Genomic DNA, 21,184 nt, shown 5'->3' with positions numbered 1-21,184 from the left:
CGAGACATGATTTTTAGATCACTTTCCTGGTGTGTGCTGTGCATCCCGGTGCTTCAGAAGCTTACACCTAGGGCAGATTGCTTCTATCCCACTTCCAACATCAACTCTCCCCTTTGGAACAGAGCATCTCACAGATTCTTCTGTTGCTAAGCCACATGGATACTGGTGGGAACAGCATATGCAAGGGAGCATGGCAGACAGAAGTGCGTTGTCACAAATGCTCCGTTCTACCCCACTGTATATCTAAATATGTGCAAAGTTGAAATGCAATTATTCTGTCTGTGACAGACATACACATGAACATATTGTCAGAAAAGCTTATTTTCCAAGGTGCATCATGTTTGCCTGTGTACAGAAGGACACCCTGAGCCCCTGTAATGAAAGAAAAGAGAATGGAAGAAATGCTTTAGGCTGAAACTGCCAGCTTATGTTTCTGGTTTGCTTATGTTTCTGGTTTTCTTATCTTGGGATGGCAGTTTTCTACAAATTAATTCTGCCTTCTGCACCACTGCTCTCCCTATCTGCAAAATATTGCAGTCCCCTGGGGATTTCTCTATGGAAGCTCTAATAAATATTTTACAAATGCTAATGAATCAGGTCACCTAACAGCTCAGTATGCCCCATTGTCCTCACTTTGCAGGCAGGGTTTTGTCAAATGCAGGAGACCAGCTTCATGCCATGCAGTAAATTTGGGGGAGGGGGGAGGGGAGCGCAAATGTTTCAAGAGCGGAGATCCCCTTTATAGCTTCCGTTTGTCAGAAGGAGAGGTCCTGAGACTCACTACTTCCCAAGCCTGGTAGCTGTTTTACAGCATGGTCAGTCTGTGTGTGTTGGGTTAGGGAGCTGAAACAGCTCACTGTGTGGTTGGGGAGCTGTGAAAATGTCAGAGGAGAAGCTGCAGAAGATTGTGGAATGGGTATGAAGTAGGGCTGAGTTGACTGTTGTATGCTTCAGCTTTCATTTCTGTCCATCATGTTATTCACCGTTTTAGTAATGGCATAATGTGAGGCTTTTTTCTTGTGGACATCTTTGTCCTTTCTAGTTCATTCTCTGATTTGTATTAATCAGAGGCTTCTCCTTTCCCAGTCCATGTCTAGGGATCAGCTATGATGTGAGAGGGCCATGAGCTGAACAGCACTGGGTACAGCTATGTATGTACAGGTGGTAGTGCTTGAGGCAGAGGGCAAAGATTTCCCTGGCCTGTGCATAAGATCCTTACAGAAAGCTTATTCTGTGCTCAGGTCCCTGCATTTGAGCTCTGGGTTGCAGTTCAGCCCTGATTAATGAATTGGATTCTCACTGTATTCTTTGCACTGTTACCAATGCTGGCCTTGTGCCTGTTCTAGCATCTCCTGTGCACTCCCCCGTCCCCATGGAAGGCTCCTTTTTTATTTCACTGCATCAGGACTGAGTGCTCTCTGCACTCTGTTCCCCAAGCACTAGTTTCTTCACAACGTTCTCTGATCAGGGATTAGTATTACAGTAATTGTTAAAAGGGAAAAAAGTCAGCTTAAATATTCAGTACCTTCAAAGTGAGAATTCTATATGCATGTTTCAGATCTCTCATTTTGGTGTCAGACTGATGGCTCCAACTTCTTTTTTAAAAAAAAATTTGGGTCAGGGGTTGCACAGCTAGCAGAGCATGTCTGCCAGCAGTATTACCCTTTTGTCCTCCATTTGCTACTCTGTTCATTTAGATTATCACATCTTATGAGCAGGCACTGTGCACAGCAGCAGAGGGCTTTTCCGTACAGTTCAGCCTCCCAGTACCACTGCCAGACGTATGAGTAATTGGCTGAGCAGCTCTGCAGAGCAGTCTCCTTGCACCGTCCAAGGCTAGATGCAGGCATAAAATCCATTCTCCAGTGATGAAGAATCATAAGCCTGAAACGGACCAAAAATCATGAAGAAAAACCTTTTCTTAAAGAAAAATTCTTTGTGAATATTTCTTGCATCCCCTTTAAGAGCTGTTCTGTGATCTTGCAACATGCTTCTGGGATCTTCTCTCCTCATTGTTGCTTATAAGATAGCTTTAAATTAATGATAAGGAAGCTATTCAGGACATGGGCTGTGCTGAGGTTCACAGCTTTCATTCTGAATGAGAGAATAAAGTAAACTGATATTGAAGGCAAGGAGGGAGAAACAAACGCAGTCAGTAAGCCTATAAAAGTCTTAGCCAATTGCAATGGCGAGCATCCTGCTGGCGAGGGTGACCTTGAATGAACTAAGTGGGATAAAGTCACCAGCCTGGACTGACGGCTGAAGAACCGGCTGGATTCCAACAAGCTGAGAGAGCAGATTCATGTCAAGAGTCTCCTGAGCTGTGGCAATGGCTTCTCGGTGTCAGAAATGTGGACAACAGGTGCCCAGGAACCCACCTTTCACTGCTGTCCGGATATCAGAAGGAGAAATGAAATCTTACCATGATTTTATAGGAGGATGCGTTAGACTGGAGCGCATGGCAAAGAAAGGTATGTGCAGCATCTTTAAAATAAATGGCATCTTCTATTAGTGGTAGCTGCATTGCATTCCTAGGAGATTTGCAAAAAGAGGTGATTTTCCTAATGCTTTTCTGAGGATTCAGTGGTAAATAAAGACAATTGGCTGGATTTGGATATTAACTCAGGTATGAGTGCATCATTTGACTTGGCTGTATATCTCTGGGATGTTTGCAGTGCTTTGACCTAGAGGAGGTTAAAATGAATGCTATGCTCATTCTGAATAAATGTTCATTTCACTCGAGTGTTAGACACTGAGGCTTCTGTGTACGTCTGGAGCAGGTATTTGCTGCACATGTAAAATACCTTTTGGAAATGAATGTAAGGAGATGGGGCAGTGAGTGTCATGACCCAGCTGACCCTGTTGCCCTGTGCTCCTAAATTACTATGTAGACAGTCAAAATCCTCCTCACTGTAAAGATTCTGGTTTCACTGTACTGATAACAGAAATGTGGACTATCGAGCCCTTTGTGCTCTTGTGCGAGTCAGCGTGGCTACAGGGCAGTACTCCACTGAGTGGGTTGTTAGTGTAAGATGCTCACATCCTGGCAATTCGTGCTAATTGCTTGTTAACTCTGAAGTGGGGTGATGGTAGTTGAAATCCAGGCTGTTGACTATTCAGTCATGTAACAAGACTGCTGAATCATAGAACACTTTGTCTATGTGTCATTTGAGAGAAAGATTAACCAAGGAGCCCTTTGGTTTCATTAGCTCTGTCAACCTGAATAAATACTTAGCAAACCTCAAATCCAAAAATTTATAACATTTTGACAAAAACATCTCCAAAATCATGTGATGTAATTGCACTTTCAAGTTGGATTGTTTATTATGATTTAATTAGCTCTTCAGCAGAGAGTTGCATTCAGTCTGGTAAATCGAGACTATTCTGCAGAAAAAGAGGTGGACCAGAAGCAGGTCATCTGCTGGCAGCTACTGCTTACAAATTGGGGTTTGCAGATGCTTTCTTTAATAGGGCTCTAACGCACAATGCCAGGGCTTGAAAACTGCAAAGCCAGTCCATTGTACCCTTACATCTGTTGCCCGTCTATCCGTGCTGATTTTTGGGTTCAGTGCCTACCTATGCGTTGTTGTATTTGGCTGACCTTTCGATAACACTGCTGTTTCCAGTAGCACTCTTTGTGATGAGGCATTCCAAGCTCAGCGTAGCATGGCAGAAATGTCTGGTATCTGAGGAAAAGACTGAACGGAATTAATAGAAGTTTCTTCTTGAGAATTTGATCAGGTGCTTCCAGGTTGCTTACAGCTCTGGGGGCCTGTGGGCTGGCTGAAGGCACAGCTCAGGCATCTGCCGTTCTTTTTCTTTCTGTAGGTAGAGAGGGGAAGACACTGGTAAGAGCTTTGCCATGGTTACTGTTCCCAGGGAAACACCTTCCCTGCCTCTCATGTTGAGAGATGACCTGGCATAGCATTATGGGCAGAAATCCCTTGGAAAATCGGTTTCTGCTGGAGAACAGATAGTGTGTCAACTCAGTCTGAGCCTGTTGCCATTTTGTGAGGTAGAAAGCATGTTCGCTGCTTTTGCCAACAAAGCTGCAGGAGAGGCAGAAGTCAGGTTATTGCTAGGGACAAGGTGCCTTCAGCTGCTTGCATTAGAGCTGCATGAGCTGTGAGAATACACCAGTGAGAACTCTGCATGTGGTGATGATGTTAAAAGGCAGCTAAGGAGCTGGCAAAATGGCACAGGAACTTGTAACACCATTGCTGGGCTCTTTTCTCCTGCTCAGAAATGACTTTGACCCTATACTAATCTCTTTTTGGCCTTAGCTTTCTTACCTGCAAAGTAGAAGCTGTGAGAAGCTCCATAAATATGGATCCCAATGGTGTAGCTATGACTATCCTTTGAAGATTAGACCAGTTTCTCTTTGCAGTAGGTGCTGCGTAAACACAGGTAAAGAAAGACGATCAGTACCGAGAACTTGGGCTCTGCCTGCCCCATCGCACTAGTCCTCGTTTTCAAACTCTAGGGCTGGATGTGTGCCTTTTTCTCAGGCTGCCTCTGGTCTGACCATAATGGCAGGGCAGGATCATGGGCCTCTGTGGCACGTTCTGGCTCGACTCTCACTTAGGGGTACCCTTTCTGCAGTGTAAAAGTCTAGCTGGAGTGTTGTTTAGGACTGATTGGTTAGTGCTTACTCAGTACCTCAAGCAGCTCAAAGTATGAAGCATTTTTCTTGCACAAACCAGGTCTGTGGAGCCCTGCAAATATTCTGTGGCAGTTTTATCTCTTATACTAAAAATCATAACAAGAAGAGATGGTAGGCACACAGATAACTACAGCAGAAATAGAGGCCATGTGGTTGCGGTCAGGCCTGCAGTGGCCTGCTGGTGACCCACCTTTCATCAGCAGGACCCGATAGCAAGCAGCACTGTGCCAAGCTAATTCAGTTCCTGGACTGTGCAAGTTCAAGGCTCCCTTTGAATCACTGTGATTTGTTTTGATGAGTGGTTAAGATGAGTGGTTGTAGTCTCCTGACCATATAAAGAGATGAAAATTGTGAATGCTTACAAAAAGAAAGTGCTGCTGTGAGGGGCCAGCTGAAGGACAGTTTCCCCATGGCCATGTGATGACTGCTCAGAGCTCCACAGCCCTGACTCCCTGCTACAGGCAGAGGAAGCATCTTGCTCTGTGAGCTGGCCTACGAGTGCTGAAGTCCCCTCTGGGGTCTGGTGTGCAAATGGTGCTATTTTGAGTAGCAGTATGTGACCTTGAGACTCTTGGGGAGCCGCAGCTTCACGGTGCTGTAACCGACAACCAAGGGGAAGGACGTCCCAGAAAGCCAGGCAAGAAACACAGCAGGGACTCCAGTCCAGAGCTGATACTGCTTGTAGTGCTCTCGGTTCCTCACAAAAGAGATGCTGAAGCTGCAAGCAAAGCATAGCCTCTTGTCAAGAAATACACCACTGTTGAATAGTGCTTCACATGCTTTTCAGCACGGACATGACTATTCATGTCACTCAGCTGCTGATTAACATATTTTATGCTTGAGGACACCTCCTGCCAAAATAGCCTCCTCTGTCCCCAGATGCTCTTAATTAGGCTGCCTTGTTGTGATGCTTGAGTCCTCCAGTGGGACCACACATCTACTGGGGCTGAACACGGATGGATGAGCTATGTTCCTGCATGCTGTGGAGCTTAAGGCTGCATGCAGATCATATATTTTTAAGTGAATAAATGTGTGGTTTTTTCATCTGCGCTTTAGGCTGGTAGCTGCGTAAAACAGACTAATGAATCCACAGACACGAAAGAGTATGCAGTTCTTTACTGAGGCTATTCGGGATTTTGCTGTTGCTGCAAAACCAAGCAAGATCCTCCTTTCCAGCAGGATGGGGCCCTGTCTCTTGTGCTAACAGAGTATTTCTGATGTTGTCCTTCTGTAGGACAGAGGAGTGAGTGCTGCAGCTCCGTCTGTCCAGCAACTGTGGGTGCTTGTTCTCAGTTCTACTGCTGTGTCTTTCTTACTGTGGAAATGAAAAGCAGTTCTTCAGATCTATCTGTTCAGGGCGGAAAAGGGACTGAAATATTGGAAATGGTTTTAGAGCAGTGAAGGATTTAAAGATAGAAGCCTGCTTTTATGGTGCTATCTCCAGAATGAAATCCCATGAGAATGAATTCAGGCTGAAATTTCCTGGACTTTTTGGAGCTTCTCCGCCTTCAATAATGAAATAAATGAGAAATGCTTTCCTGTCTCACATGGTCGACCTTTCCACAGAGGTGCTGGTTACTGGGGAAAGTGAATGATTCATGTGAAGGCTGAAATCTGCAGGGTAAGTGGAAAGTATTTCTAAACCCCTGGAGACTCAGTCGCAGTGCCTCCTTGTGCATTGCTCAGAATTTTTCTTCTCTTTTATTTCCATTCAGTATCTATTCTCTTTATGTACCTAGGGAACCTGTGATGATTTTTTTCAGCTTTCAGTCTCACTGCAAAGAAAATATCTAAAATAAAATATTCTGGTTTTCATAGATTTTTTTTTTAAAGAAAATATCCTTATCTTAGATGCTTATGTCTCTCTTCACCAATTCCCATTGATATGCAGCCTGCTTTGCTGCTATTGAGCAATACTGAACACTATTTACCTGTCAGAAAAGTCCAGAGAATGGTAATAAATATAGGGAAGGCATAGCTTGATTTCCATTTAAAAAGAGTTTTGAGAGATAAGTAGTACTGAGAAGATCAAGAGAACAAATTCTCAGAGGGCAAGTTATTGCAGAGACCTTCTGGGTTTTTATGTTTTTCCCTTCCTCCCATGATACCAGAACAAGAAACAACTGAGTGAAATGGAAAAGCATTAAACATGGATAGACAGATCGCTCTAATTGGTGATGTTTTGTTAACTTGTGGGACTTATTACCACAAGATAATAACTCGCTTTGCTTTTTTTGTATTGCCTAAATTGTAGTGTAAACTGTCTGGGGAGAGGATTTCAGGGGAAAGTGGTGAGGAATGTAAAGGGAGGTTGGAGAGAATTTGAGCAGAGCTCTCACACTGGTTTTGCTCGCAGAGCTTATTCTCCAATTTCAGCCAGTTCTGCTTGAAGCCCCACTTAAAGACCCAGTTCTGCTCTGCTAGTGTGTTGATCTTATGTACAAATTGTGCTGCTGCTTTATTATTTGAACCTTGCTGTGGATTAGCCTGCCCAGTGAGGTTTCTAAGTCATGGACTCGCCTCCTTCACCACCTGAGCATTATCTGGTAGAATTACTGGTGCTCAGGAGTAAAAGAATGATAAATAAAGCTTTGTTGTAGCAGCCAGGCTTCCTATATATGAGTATTTGGACTATACCAAGTGTCTTGTTGCACAATTTTTTTTATCCTATTAGTTCATTCCATTTCTCAAGGGGAAAAAAAAAGTCCTCAAGGCTTTTACAACAAATAAGAATAATTGATTAGACATTTTTTTCATCTTTTTCTGACCCAGGATGTCTCAGCAACTTTGTCTGCACAGAGACAGCACTTTATTCATATTCAGAACCTGTTCCTGTGAGTCATTAAATTGGGGATTGCTGAGTCCAGCAATCGGTTGTCTAACTCTTCAGTCACCACCTTCACAGAGTGTGCTGCTGTGGGGGCTTCTATGGAGCAAGGGTCTGCATGACTGAAGATCTGATTATGAAATTGGGATACTGTTAGTTAGTACCATACTAACTCTGCCAGTGTTGGGAAAAGCTGAGATGAGATGGAAAGAGGTAAAGAAATGGGACACTCTCTTCCATTTTCCCTTGACTTGACCACCAAACTCAAGAAGGGAGATTTGCCAGAGAAAGGATGAAATTGGGGGCAACGATCAAATTTTTAAGTCAAAGCCACAACAGGAATCAATGGGCTGGAAATTAAAGTGAGAGCTTTGAAACACAAGCCAATTTCTTTGTGTTAGGCCAGCTCTAGGGAGAGCAGTGGATTTGCAGTTGCCTGGAGTCTTTTAACATAAGATTAAAGAGCTTTCTAAAATGCTGGTTTAATCCAATTTCTGTGGACTACTTGTGTGTTCATCAAGTCAAACACAATGAACCCAATGGTCTCCGCTAGTCTTGCAGAGAAAGAATCTGGGAAGATAATCTCTTGAGTCGGAGGCACTCAGGTATGAGCCATTCCATGTCGTGCTTTTGGAGATCCGTCCCCACGGGTGTGAACACGTGCATGTGGGGTCACATGCTTGGATGGTGCAAGTTATTTCAATGAAACTGGGGTGTGTTATAGCAACTGAGGATCAGGTCCTTGATTTTTTTTTTCTTTTTTTTCCCCTCCAAAAAAGTCAACATCAGTATGTACTGCAGATGCTGACCAGTAACAAACTGGAGCATTGGTATTACTCTCTTCCATATCCTGTATGCTGGTGGGGCGATATCTGGATAGTAAGAAATACTGTTCTACTGAGAGAGGCACAACTAGGCCTTTTGAGCTTGGCAAAGATATTTTCCAGATGCTTGCTGAAATTACCCTCACTAAATATGTGAATGCAAAAGGTCTGACACTTGCACATCTAGTTTACAAAATGAACGTGCTGCCTGATGAGCTTTCCTTTGAGGATGCAGTGGACTGAGAGGAATTTCTTGGTGCATCTTCTACTGTGAGTTCAGTCCCGTCCTTATTTCAGGAATCCAGCACTAGAATTCATGGTTGGATCTGCTGCTTCTGCAGCATCTCTACATAGAGTAAAAGATTTTGAGTGTAATCACCTGGCACATTTATCAGCCACTTACATCAATGTGACACTTGTCCGTAACACTTTGGAGCCTCTTCCAGCTCTGCTCCTAGAGACAAGTCTCTGCAGGAAGGTTACGAATGCTGCCTGGGAGAGGCCAGTGCATGACACCAGACCTTGCCCAGGGAGCTCTGGCAGGCACTGACTCTGCTGCCTGTGGTAGGGCTCGCACTGGAGACTGGGCTGTTTCTCAGTGTGTAACTGGGCTGTTGTCTTGTTCTCTGTGCATAGAGCTGGAGCTTGATTCTCCCACCCATAGCCTCCCCTCCCGAGAGCAATGTGAGTCTGGAATGGGAGGGAAGTTTTGGTTGTGAATTGGTTATGTGTGGACAGTTCTATCAGTGAAGGCAGCAGAGAGTAACATTACACACTCACTACAGCTGGTAAATTAATTTGTTTAGCATGTGCTTCAGGAGAGGCTGAGGAAAGAAAGTGCAGCGTAAAAACATACTATGTATCTTGCTGCTGCCCTAATCTACCTTGATCGTCGTACTAGCGTCTGTCTGGAACACCACAGGTCTGTTAAGCTCTCAGACGTATCTTGAACTTAGCATGGTGATGCTCCACTTTGATTAATCATTTATCTGTAAGTCCATGTAAAATCCTGTTAGTTTTCTCATGCAATACTACAAACATTGTGATAATTTGTGTGGGCTGGGTGATGGGGGAAGGGTGGAAACACTGGGTGTATTGTCCTTAAAACAGATCCTCTCCAGTAGAGTGTCTGCATAGACAACTTTGGTCTGCTTCTCGGTTTACAGGTGGGAGAAACTGAGGTTGGCTGGTGACCTGGATTCTTCTCCTCGTGCCTGAGTTTCCCTATCTATAAAATGGATGACACTTGTCTTTTCTGAGCCTGACTGCCAGCAAGATATGCATAAGAAACAAGATGTTGCTACATCATGCATCCTCGGGGACAGCTGCTATGCTGTACCCTAGGCAAAGTGACTTGTGTAAAGTTACTGAGCTGCTGGGGTTTGCGGTAGTAAAGGGACAGTTTTATCAATAAACCTAGTGCTGAGGTGATGACCCAGTATTGCTTCAGAGAGCTGCAGATGCCCAGTTACCATTGGCACGCCAACGTGAAAGCACGTGTGTACTCTTTTCACACACTGCACAAACTTGTGTCCTGAAGTGTTTGTGCAACTAGACCTGCAGAACTATTAGTCCCCTGTTCAAGAGCTGTTGGTGTGTTTCCAGCCAAATTTGTAGGTCTCGTGCAGTCTTCTCCTGTGTCTGTAAATAACAGCGCTGTGCTTTGGTGTGTGGGTGTGCTTTTGAGATAGTACTCCAAGACAGCTATTCACAGCAGAGCTGTTGGTTTCCCTTGGCCCTGAATACTCTACTATTAAAGTTATTTTAAGCAGAGCCCTTTCTATGCCTTAGTCTGAGCAAGTGAATCTGCTTTGTCTCTTGTGGGGATGTACCTTTATTTGTGTGCTAACCTGTGAATGCCTCCAAAGTGTCTAAGGGTCTGAGTGGAGAGCTGCCTGGCTGTGGAGAAGCCAGCTGTACCTTGGGGAGGATTAAAGCCTGGGTATGGTGCATGTCAGAGGTCTCTGCTGTGGCTTGGATTGAAGCAGTTACTAAGCAATTTGTGCAGCCTCCTCTAGGAAAGCATCAGTTCTTCGCATTGTTGGTTAGATCCAGGACTACTCTACAGAAGTCTGCCACTCTCCATCCCTCCCTTCTGCCTCGTGTCAACTCATTACCACAGCGGAACTGCAGAGAAGCCAGCCTGCGACATGAGGGGAAGGCACACGCTCGTGAGTGTGCGTGGGTCTGAAGGGGAGGCATTGCTCTTGTCAGTGTGTTTCTGTTGCTTTTTCTAATGGGCATCTGAACCGGGATGGTGGTGGCAGCTTGAAGAAGGCTGCTGGAGGGGAGGCTGGGTCTCCTTAGGCAGAGCGGTTGAGTGTGAGCTGTATTTGTCCTGTTCCTGAGATACATATTCGGAGTGCTGCTGGCAGCAGTGATGGCTGCTATGGCTCACTGTCTCCAATGGCAGTAACCAGGGAAATATTTCTGAGCTAACTGGCCTCTGTTCGGGAATGAGCAATGAAACAGTCCTTCAGCTCCTGAGCCAAGTGGTCCCTCAAAAATTATATGAATCATCATATGAATGATTTTGCTGGATGCATTAGTTCAGAGCAGAGCTAGTGGCTGGAATTATTCTACTGTTTCATCTGTGAAACTGTCTGCTGGCAAGCTCTGGGGAGGGAGGAACGAAGCCTGTCGTACAGTCAGCTGTATTTCTTGATTAGTTTTGTGTCCAAATGTTGTAGTGAATGCATTTTAGTTTTTCAGTTTGCCACATGCATTTCTCGTTGTCCATGATTATATTTTAATGTAATTACATTTTGTCCATGATTACATTTTAATGTAACAGTGTGGAAATGTGAAAACTTCTTTTGTTGAATTCTGTCCTCTGAGTAGGAATTTGTGTTCCAGCGATCCAGCACAGGTTTTGGGAAGAAGACAAATTAACTTTCCTCTGGCAAAAATTAGAAACCATCAAGCAGTTTTTACTGCTGAGGGACTAGGCAAGAGGCTGTGCCATGCTGCTGTAAATCTGGATTAATTTCTTGAAGCTGACACTGAGATTAGATCTTGGCCTTCAGTGCCTTTTATCAGGGAAGTTTCTGGTTTTTGCAGAGCAGGATATGTCATGCCCCTATAATATCCCAGCATGTGCTCTGTGAAATAAGCAATGTCTGTCTCAAGAAAAAGAATATTTTTCTGAGCAAATGATTGAGAACTGTCAACTTCATTACTTCTGAGTCTTGGGGTTTGCTGGGCTCAGATTTTACTTTTGTGTCTGAACTTCCTGACCATCCACTACCATTTTATATTAATACATATTTAAATGTTTAAAAAAAGAGGACTCCAAGCATATATACACTTCCTCTAGTTTCAGCACAGCTGCACATGAGCTTAACTTTACGCTCGTGCCTGAGGGATCTGCTGAATTATCAACCGCCCGAAAACCTGGATCTAAAGCCCGGAGGAAGTTCAGGTTTGGATCCACAATAGCTGTGGTTCACTTGCATTTCCAATGTAAAGAAGGAGCATGCTGCACTTCTTGTGACGTGAAAGTCCTTGCAATTTACCAATGGTTGGTGTGATCTTGAGAGTAAGTTAGAAATTTCCCTTTTATATAGAGGCAATGTTGACCTGCAGATAGCTGGGAATTGTAATTCTTCCCAGTGTTCCTGCTGCTTTGATGCCTGCCTGTCTGCAGTCCTTACCTTCTTACCTGGACAGCATTCTGATGTCTCCTTTGGACATTGCCATTAATGACTGCTTTGAGCCTCTTCAATCTTTCATCTAGTAAAGCTCAAGCACAGGTGTATGTTAGTGGGGTCACATCTTTCGGGTGGTGAGATTTTCCAGTTACTGCAGTGGCCCAACAGACCTATTCATGAAATGGAAAGTGAGGGGATTTCCAGTTGGGAGGATGTGATTTCAGTCCTTTGATATAAACAGTTCTCCTTTCACCTTCACCTGAGTCAGCCGCAGTAAACTCCACATGTGTGCTATGCCTGGCTGTAAAAACAACTTGTTTAACTGAGTCTGTAACCACTCCTGGAACATGGGAAAACACATCCACTAAACAGGACTTTTCAGTCTCTGATGTCTCCACTCCTGTAATTTTAATGTTAAAAGTGAACATCAAATGCTGTAAACAAGGCGAGAAAAACATAGTGATCCAAAGTAATTTGAGCAGTCTTTGAAAGACTTAAAATTGGAAGACATGTTTAATGTGCCTGCAGAGCAAAGCTCAGGCGAATCACACTAAGAAAAAGATTGCTTCACTTTATTTACAATAACTTTTTTCCTGGCTTAGTTTTCAGTTGACTCAACGTGGGAGAGGAGAAAACGTGGTTGTTGGAATGTGGAGAAGAATAAGGGAAAGGATGTGATCTCCTTTCTGTTTAGGGCTGGATTTTTAGTTCCTCTTTAAAGTAAAAAAATCTGCAACACAGCCAGCTTGTATCAGTAACTGACCTTGCTGTTTCTCTGTCTGGGCAGGAAGTAAAAACAAATGTTTTCAAAAAGTAAACAAAGGGCACAAATGATGAGAGAGAAATAAATAGAATTAAAAAAAAAACCAAAAACAACAAAACCAAACCATGAGCTTATTTCTCTGGTGTAAGAACTTTGTTCTTTTTAGACTTCAGGAAAGGAAATATTTTGCTTAAGGGTTTGCACTGGGAATTCTGATGGGTCTGAATACTTTAAAATTCTTTAGCCATGCAGTTTTGTCTCTTTAGTGTGTTTAATATTTGAAATCTAACTTGGTTCTGCTAGCTTTTAGCTAACTGTAGTTCATGGCACGCAGACACAGGACATGGGAGGTACTTTGGAGTACATTGCAAGTACTTCGCAACTTTCGCACTCTGGGTTTGTGTGTTGCCTTCTGGTAGTGTTAAAGAATAGAATATAGAACATCAGGTGTCCTTTCATGGTCTTAAAATGAAATCTCTGGCTTTACGCTTAACCCTCTCTGACTTTTCTCCATCACATCAGCATTCTGATTTTCCCCCAAATCCACAATTTTGCTTTGAACGTTGTGAGGTTTATTTTTGACTGAGCTTGCACAGAGTAGATGCAGACTGACGTACTCTATGATTTTAGCAAAGATTTTCTTTGCCAGCTGTCTTCCTTCCCTGTGAATTACATATTAGGCTGTCATTAAGAAGAGATGAAATTTGCTCTGGAAATTTGTAACCCATTATTCCAAGATTAGTAACTTCAGATGGGAGATCGAAGCAACCCCCTCCTCTAGTCAACAGAAGGCCAGGCAGTTGTAGCACTCAGTCACTAAAAACCAAAGGAGCCGCTCTGTCCTCTTAGGGCTGGTTGCCTTTGGTTGTCTTTCATGGAGCAATAGGCACTGCTGTGTCAATCTGCTCAGCTCAGTCCAAACTTTCCCTCCAGTAGGTCAGCTTTCCAATGCTGTTGGAAACCATTAGTTGCCATTAGCATGTAAACTAGCTTCTCTCTGCTCAGAGAAGAGAGAAAGGAACAAGATTATGTTCATTGTTGCTTTTAATCATCTGCTGTTGGTGTAGCTCTGAAGGCAGCAGTCTGGGGCCATGCTCCAGACCTGCTGCAGGAGTACATAAGCTGTGGTGGGAAATCAAATAGGCAAGTGTGTGTGGGGGAGCCCCAGCACATTTCGTTTTTGAGTGAGGAATTATGAAGCGTGACTGAATGGCTTTCCTCTGAAAGATTAGATAGCACAGTTGCCGCTAGCTTCCCTAGAGATGAGGGAGGGAGGAGAAGCTGTGTCAGACAGATGGCTGTGGTAATTGCTTTTCTTTTTCTCCCTCTTGGTAGAAAACCTGGGGAAGCAAAACTGGAAGGCCTAATTCTTCTGCAGTGGTCTCTGCACTATATAACTGAATTTATAGCAGTTTAAGGGGAGAACCAAGAATTGATGAACAGACTTGTTTAATCTTTTTTCCTCTAGTATCACATGCTTATTCCCATTTTAATTGTCCTGGCAAATTCAATTAGCTCAAGTAATGAAAAATTGCATGGTATATGAGTCGTGTGTAAGTCAGCTTTGGTGACCTATGTAGGTGATTGACATTGTTTCCTATAATACTATTTGATCAATTTAAACTTTTTTCTTTTTAAAATTTGAGAAGCTATGTGTAACTCCCTCTTCAATTAAAAAAAAAAAGTTAAGACCACAAGAACAATCACACAGAAGCTAGGAAATGCCTGAGTCAAGGTTGCCAGGATAACCGTGTTCCAGCTACTTGGCTGGTGTATGTTTTGATATGATCTTCCGTTGCATGGTTATACAGTCTTTCTGTCAGAGGATGGGACTGCTCTGAAGTTACCAGAGGCTGTCGAATCTCTTTTGCTGCTGCTATTAGCAAGATACAGTGAAGCAAAACAGTTGTTGTCAAGCTCCTGTGACTTGTCAACTTCCTGAAACCTTTCTGTTAAGTTTTGGGTTCCCAAGTAGTGAATTAAAACATGCCTACCACCAGAAAGTTTTTCTGAAGTGGTCAATGAACCTGCAGGTGTTAGCTCAATACCAGCTCATGTCAGTCTGAAGCAGGGCTTTCTCAGCTATGGTATCTCTCCCACAGGAAAATAATACGTCACTTCTGCTTGGGAGGCTGAGCACCACTTCCTGCAGGCTTGTGGCTTGCAGTATACAGGCCAGAAAGGCTACAGAGCCTCCTGGGATAAAGTTAGTGAAAGGGATGAATGGATCAATGTTCACCAATGCTAGGCAAAATGTCACAGCTTTAAAACAAACCCAGTAGTGTCTTTCAGTTTGCTTTTAAGAATTTTTTCCAGGTTTTCTTTTAGTTATAGATTAAAAACTTGCTTCAGCAACCTCAGGTAATGGTATGGCTCCAAGGACGGGACTTTTATTGCAAACTCTGTGCTCTGATGGTGTTACAAAATATCAATATTGGAGAGTAACTACATTTAAGGACTGTCCCAGTGTAAGATGTGAGAGGGCAAACATGACCTTGTGTGCTGCTGGCTACAGCTACTGACATTTCGTAGCTACGTGATCTGATGTGCCATTTGGGCACCTTCCCTTGTTTCCTTGGATTTTCTCAGGCTACTGCTAGTTTTTTCTGCTACGGTTTCTTTACCCAGCGTGTCAGTGTGTGAGCTATACTCACGTACTTGGATGTGTGATTTCTAGTCACCAAATGTATTTTATACCTCTCTTCTCATCAGCTGACTGTCTCCTGCTGAGTGTGGGTTTTACAGCAAATCTCATGTGGCTCATCTTGCCCAGGCAGAGGATTTCATGAGAAATAACTGGCACTTGGCAGTTTTTGTCTCTATCACTTCATTCTTACCCTTACACTGCAAAATTTTTTTGGTAGAAAAATGATATTCAAAAACCAGAAATCAAGCTGGTTTTAGAGCAAGCTAATAAAGTAGATACATGAAGGAGGCTCAGGGGTGGAGAGGTGCGGGGTTGGGAGGAAAGGAGGAAGATCTGTTTCGCTCAAGACTCATTGATATTAATGATGCCTTCATATGAGCAAACATCAAAAGTGAGCTATTGTACCGGCAGGTTTGTTACCGGGGAGGGCTGAGCAAGTCTCCCTGAGAAGTTAGAGATGGTGGCACATTTTCTAGTACATTTTTCATTTTTGTTGAGCCTCCTTGTGATTGTTTCATCCATTGTAGAAAACTTTGCTCAGTTTTTGCAGCTCTTTGGCATAAGCTCAGTCCTGGTCACCCAAACCTTAGCGCATCTGTCTACCTGTGGGACTGCACAGTTGTCACAATAGCTTTGCACCTTTTGTATGCTGGTATGCTACAATATTTTCTTCAATGGATGCTCCAAGATTTCTTGATTCTGAGGGTCCAAAGCCTGTTTTAATTATTATTTTTAATTTTTTTTGTCCTGCATCTGTGGGGGTTTTTTGCTGTTTTTTGATTCAGCCATTGTCACCTCTACCCATTTTTCTTTCTTCTGCCTCCATCTTGCTGCCAGCCTGTGGTTCGAAAAGGACTTATCTATTACTATTATAGTGATTCACAAACACTTCAAGTAGACTGTCTGCAGGATGCTAGAAATCTTTGACCAATGATCTGGAGATGCTTGTCAGTACCTGTTGAGAAATGTATTCATAGACTGCAGGACCTTTTTGTTGCTGTAGTATTTATCTGACTCTAACCAGCATTATCTCTATGCTGGTTTTAAGCAGCGAGCAGAGAAATCAGGCTTATGGTGTTGTCTGTTTCCTCATAAATGAGCTTGTACATTCAAAATGATTTTGGTTTGCCTTCTATTTCTTAAATTGCAGTTTTCCCCACAGATCCCATTCTGGACATGCATGGGTGAAACCACAGACTAAAATACGGTCCTTTTGGCCTGTTTGTTACAGAAACCTTATGAAATATAGTCATGAGGGTCATGTTGAGAGAAAGGACATGAACATGTTTTCCCCAAGCAGATTTCAGAACAGCGTCAGTGATGCTCTGGAAGATCATCCACCAGCGGCACCCTGTGCAGCACAGGTAGATGTGCATTGCTTTTAGCAGTTCTGCTGTAGCAATCAAGGCTGGAAGAAAGAGGGTGTGATGGGGTAGTCCAGACAACCACTGCACTGTGGCTGCTAAAAAGTAGGTTCAGTTGCCCTGATGAAAAGGTGGAGATGAGGCAGATCCTACTGCTCTCTGAAGTCAGCAGAGAAAAGCAAACACTGAGCTGGTGTTCAGAATGTATTTGTACCTGGCAGAATAACCAGAATCCCTTATCTTACCAATTATGGCAATCAGCTGAGAGCGACAGGGCTTTGCAAGGTTTCCTTCCATGCCAAGCAAAAGCAAACTCTCTTGGTTTTGACAGGGCTATCCCTGGATGATGTGAGTCTGTGTGTAAGATGCTGTTGTGAAGCTGAATTGGAATGCAGGGTTTTTTGTTGCAGTTCTGGTGCCTTGGTGTGGGGAGAAGATATGGTGGATTTCCTGCAAAGGGTGTATCTACCTTCTGATGTCTTGTGATCCTTACTGCATGTTCAGGTTTTGACTGAGAGAATAAGCCACAAATCAAGTTGTTCCACTCTGCTTTTTGAAATGAATTGTTCTCTTCCCTACCTGCAGCCCCCACCAGTTCAGGAGATCTTGAGTCTCACTGGTGTCTTACATATACACACATGGCACAGTCAGACTCATATCTAGGACAACTCTTGGGCACCATTCAGGTGATGAATAAAATACAGGTGGTATAAAATACATTTGGGGACTAGGATTCACACACTGACATAAGTGAGCATAGCTCACTTGCTGCCATCCTGGGCTCCTGGGCTGTGGCTCTGTGATTCAGTGCTCTGCAGACACCCAGCTTGGTTACATGGAGCAGTGTATCTCTGGTCAGACTGAAAGTAAAGTAGTCTGTGTCCAAAGCTAAGCCTTGGCTTTGCTAACTGTGTGCAACAGTGTAAATACAGGACTATAGCAGTAGATTGAAATTACAGAGAGTTCTATGAACTGAAAACCAAGCTCTTTAGCTGTGATTCATTAGTCTGCTCTTCCAGTTTCTCTTAGCCACCTACAATGTCAAGAATCAGAGAAGCTGATAATGGGCTGCATAAACAGGATGGAAATGAATGTCCCACATCAAAAACATCACTCATTCCAGTTTGATGTTTAAAGGGAGGATTTGCAGAATCAGTCCCCTTGAGATTTTTTTTTCAATTGCTTTGAATTATTTCTGTGTTTTGTGCATCACTCAAAATCTATGCAGCTTCTTTCCATGTTGTGTGTCACTGTCTGTCTAGGAGAGGGCAAGGACACAAGCTCTTTGGTAACTTTGTCTTAAGGTATGAGTGAAAAACCACTTGCTGCCATGCTGGGCTCCTGGGTTGTGGCTCTGTGACTCAGTTCATTTTGAAAATGAACTGAAAAGTTTGAGTGACACTGTGTCATTTAAAACCTAGAATCTCTGGTTCTGGTAAGGGTCAGAGTGCTTGTCTGAAAGCTAGACAGAGATGGTATTTTGGGCAGCAAACTAGGTTGCAGGAGAAAGAAGCTAGTTTTTAAAGAAACTATCCAGAAATAGAGGGAGGTCAGAGAGGTTAGAAACAGGTGCTTGCTTCAACATCAGTGAAGATCTTGATGTTGAAATAGGGCAGCTACCTGCCTTTACTCTGATCTGTGGTCTTCCTGGGCCTGGCTTCCTTCCTTCCACCTGTTGTCTGGGCAGTCAGAGGTGAGTGGTACAAAAACCACAACTGGGGGTTGTTCTGTAGCTGTACAGTGGCTAAAGGCCTAATTGCAATAGGAGATACTGTAATATAAACTTTTGTCCTGCCAGTTGAGCTGGCAGATACTGCCCAGTAAATGTTGCTGGTCTAGACTGGGAGAACAATTACGTGCACCTGTTACAGAAAAATACAGCTCAGCTCGATGGGAGATAAAAGCCATAAATGCTGGTCACTGAATAGAACACACACAAAAATTGTGGTGATTTTTGCCCAGCTACTTGCCAAGTTATTTTTTAACTTTTCAGTGTTTACTTCAAGAGAAAAGGCTTTGTTTTCATGAGAAGAAAGCCTTGCAGCCCCTCATTTCCTCCTTTTACTGTATATTCGCTTATAGCGGAAAAACCATCAGCAAAGGAAACTGTTCTGGATTGGTTGGACAAAAAGTCCTCAGGCAGAGGCCAGAAAGTTCAGGGTGGACTATGGCACTGTATCTGAAACAGTGAAGTCTGTTTCAAAGACCAAAAAGCTGCGTAATGTGGGAGGCCAAACGCAGTGGCTTGTTATGGAACTTGTAGTAGTAAGGAACAAGCTGTCAGCTTGAGCAAACCTGGCAAATCTTCTGGAGCTGGTTTAGGAAAAGCTCTTTCTGACGTTGCAAGACTATAGATAAAGTAAGTAGGCTGAAGATGAGACTCTTAAGTATCATAAACTTCTCTGTGATCATCATATATCATCTGCACCAATAGCCAGGCTCTTTTCCTCTGAGTGTCATCTTTGTTCTGCTGTGTTCTTGAAGGTTGGAAAACTTGTTAAGGTTTTATTAACTCATTGAGGATTTCTGTTTTCACTCACACAGATGAAATCATGCAGCAGGAGATACGACCGCTGGTTGCAGTGGATATAATAGAGCAGCTCCACAGGCAATTTGCCATCTTGTCAGGTAAGAAGCTGCTGGTAATTCACACTCTGGGATTCTCTTGGAAATGTGTTGGAATCCATCATGCTGACTGTCACCCTTCAGCTCTGTACAGCAGCTGGAACAGTATTTTTATACTGCTAATGAAAAGTGCTGTTACAATCAGACATTCACAGTGTATGGAACTGGAAAATGCCAATTTGCTGTGCTTGTTTTTCTTAAAGCAAGTTAATTTTCCATGCTCTCCACAATGGGGTAGAGGGAACAGATTTAAAGGGTAAGAAATTAAGCAAATATTTCTGTATTTACCTCTGCACAATGTCCAAGCATTTTGTTTGTGGGAAAAGATGTTGGTCTATCAGGAAGCTTTTCATGACCTTCCCCTTCTTCCTCATTTGCCTTTGTTTTAGAAATGATTCTTTTGTAAAGTGTAAGGTTCTAAACTTTTCAGATTTGATTATTACAATGTTTTTACATGTTTTTCTGAAGTTTGCAATCACACAAAGTGATGCAATTCCTGTCCCAAATAAATAGCTGATACTGAAATATTTTCCAGATTATTTAATACACCTATTTTGGATTCTGTAGAAGCGAAATCCTTATCTGCATCCTAAAATGGCTTCTGCTGTTGATTGTATCACCTCTGGCAACTCCTTTTGTCTCTGTTTCCGCCTGCTCTGCAAATATGGGAATTAAGAATTTGCTTTCCTTCTTCCCCATAGACACACAGTGAAGTAACATCAGTTAGCCCATAATGCTGTGATAATCAGAATAAGGTAATCTTGGAGAGCCTGACCCTCTCTGTGTGGTAGAGAACAACACTGGGTGTACAGTGGAGAGGGCACACGTACTCAGCTCTGCAAATGATCACCTCAGCAGGGCCAGTCCTTGCTGCATCTTCATGTTTTTAAGTATACTCTAAGCAGCCAAATGAAATCCGAATAAGTTACTCAGAATTCTTTATGGGATCTGAGTATTAAAACTTGATTTTGGAGATTTCCAGTTAGCATCTTGTGGTAGTTTCTTACACTGCGTAACTAACTGTTTCACATCAGGCAGATGGTATTGACTGAGCAGAGGTGGGATAAGCTGCTGTTTCATGTTCAGTAAAGCATCTCAGGGTCACATCTTCACTGAATTCCTAATAAACACAAACCTCCATGCAGAACAATGTCAGCAGCTGCATAAAACTGCTCAAAACTTTTGCATCCCACCAATGTGCTCAGAGCAGGGTAACTAGGAAATGATAATGTAGCATCTATGCCAAGACAATTTTTGTGGGTCAACGTTTCGGTATTCTCCTTCAGCTGCCCAGGCATTCGCCTGCTTACCATGTGCTTACTACTATAGCTCTGCCATGCCAAACTGGAGAGGATAGTGAATAACTTGGTACTATTTAAGTGCTCCACATCTGCCCACCAGAGATTGCACAGATGCCACAGCAAGTTCTCAGAAGCATTAGGTTGTCAGGGAAAGCTGGGCAGCCCTTTCCCTTAAGGTGCTATCTACGTAACAGAAAAAAATAATGACTGATGGGTGGAAGCTGAGAGTCTCTTAATCTGGGGGCTGTTGTCAAGTTTGAAACAAATCTCCACTTAAAGAACTGCTCCAGGAATGCTACTCAGATCTCTGCTATTAGTGCTAAACTGACTTTAACATATTCTAAATATGAGGAAGGGGACAAGGAATCTAATCACTGTTCAGCTCCTTTTGGGTCTCAACGTTAACTTCAATCGGATCACAGCTGGGATGCTGGTCTGCTCTTTGTAAGCAAGAAAACACTTAACAGCTGGTCTCTCTAGAATGCTTGGTTTGCTTTTGCCACTCACCAGGCATGCTGAG

General features: G+C 43.2%; 1 protein-coding gene across 1 annotated transcript in view; it reads left to right on the top strand.

The window, feature by feature from the left end:
- Positions 1 to 2,329: 2,329 nt before the first annotated feature.
- Positions 2,330 to 21,184, top strand: part of MCF2L2 (MCF.2 cell line derived transforming sequence-like 2) — a 66,979-nt gene continuing 48,124 nt past the window's right edge. Inside the window, exons 1-2 of the mRNA XM_010132078.1 lie at positions 2,330 to 2,471; positions 19,283 to 19,366. Of these exons, the coding sequence (XP_010130380.1) occupies positions 2,330 to 2,471; positions 19,283 to 19,366 (226 nt within the window). The remainder of the gene's footprint in view (positions 2,472 to 19,282; positions 19,367 to 21,184) is intronic.

Source organism: Buceros rhinoceros, unplaced genomic scaffold, assembly GCF_000710305.1.
Source record: "Buceros rhinoceros silvestris isolate BGI_N320 unplaced genomic scaffold, ASM71030v1 scaffold17732, whole genome shotgun sequence".
NCBI lineage: Eukaryota > Metazoa > Chordata > Aves > Bucerotiformes > Bucerotidae > Buceros > Buceros rhinoceros.
Note: the sequence above shows the minus strand (reverse complement) of the source record. Positions and strands in the feature narration are given on the sequence as shown.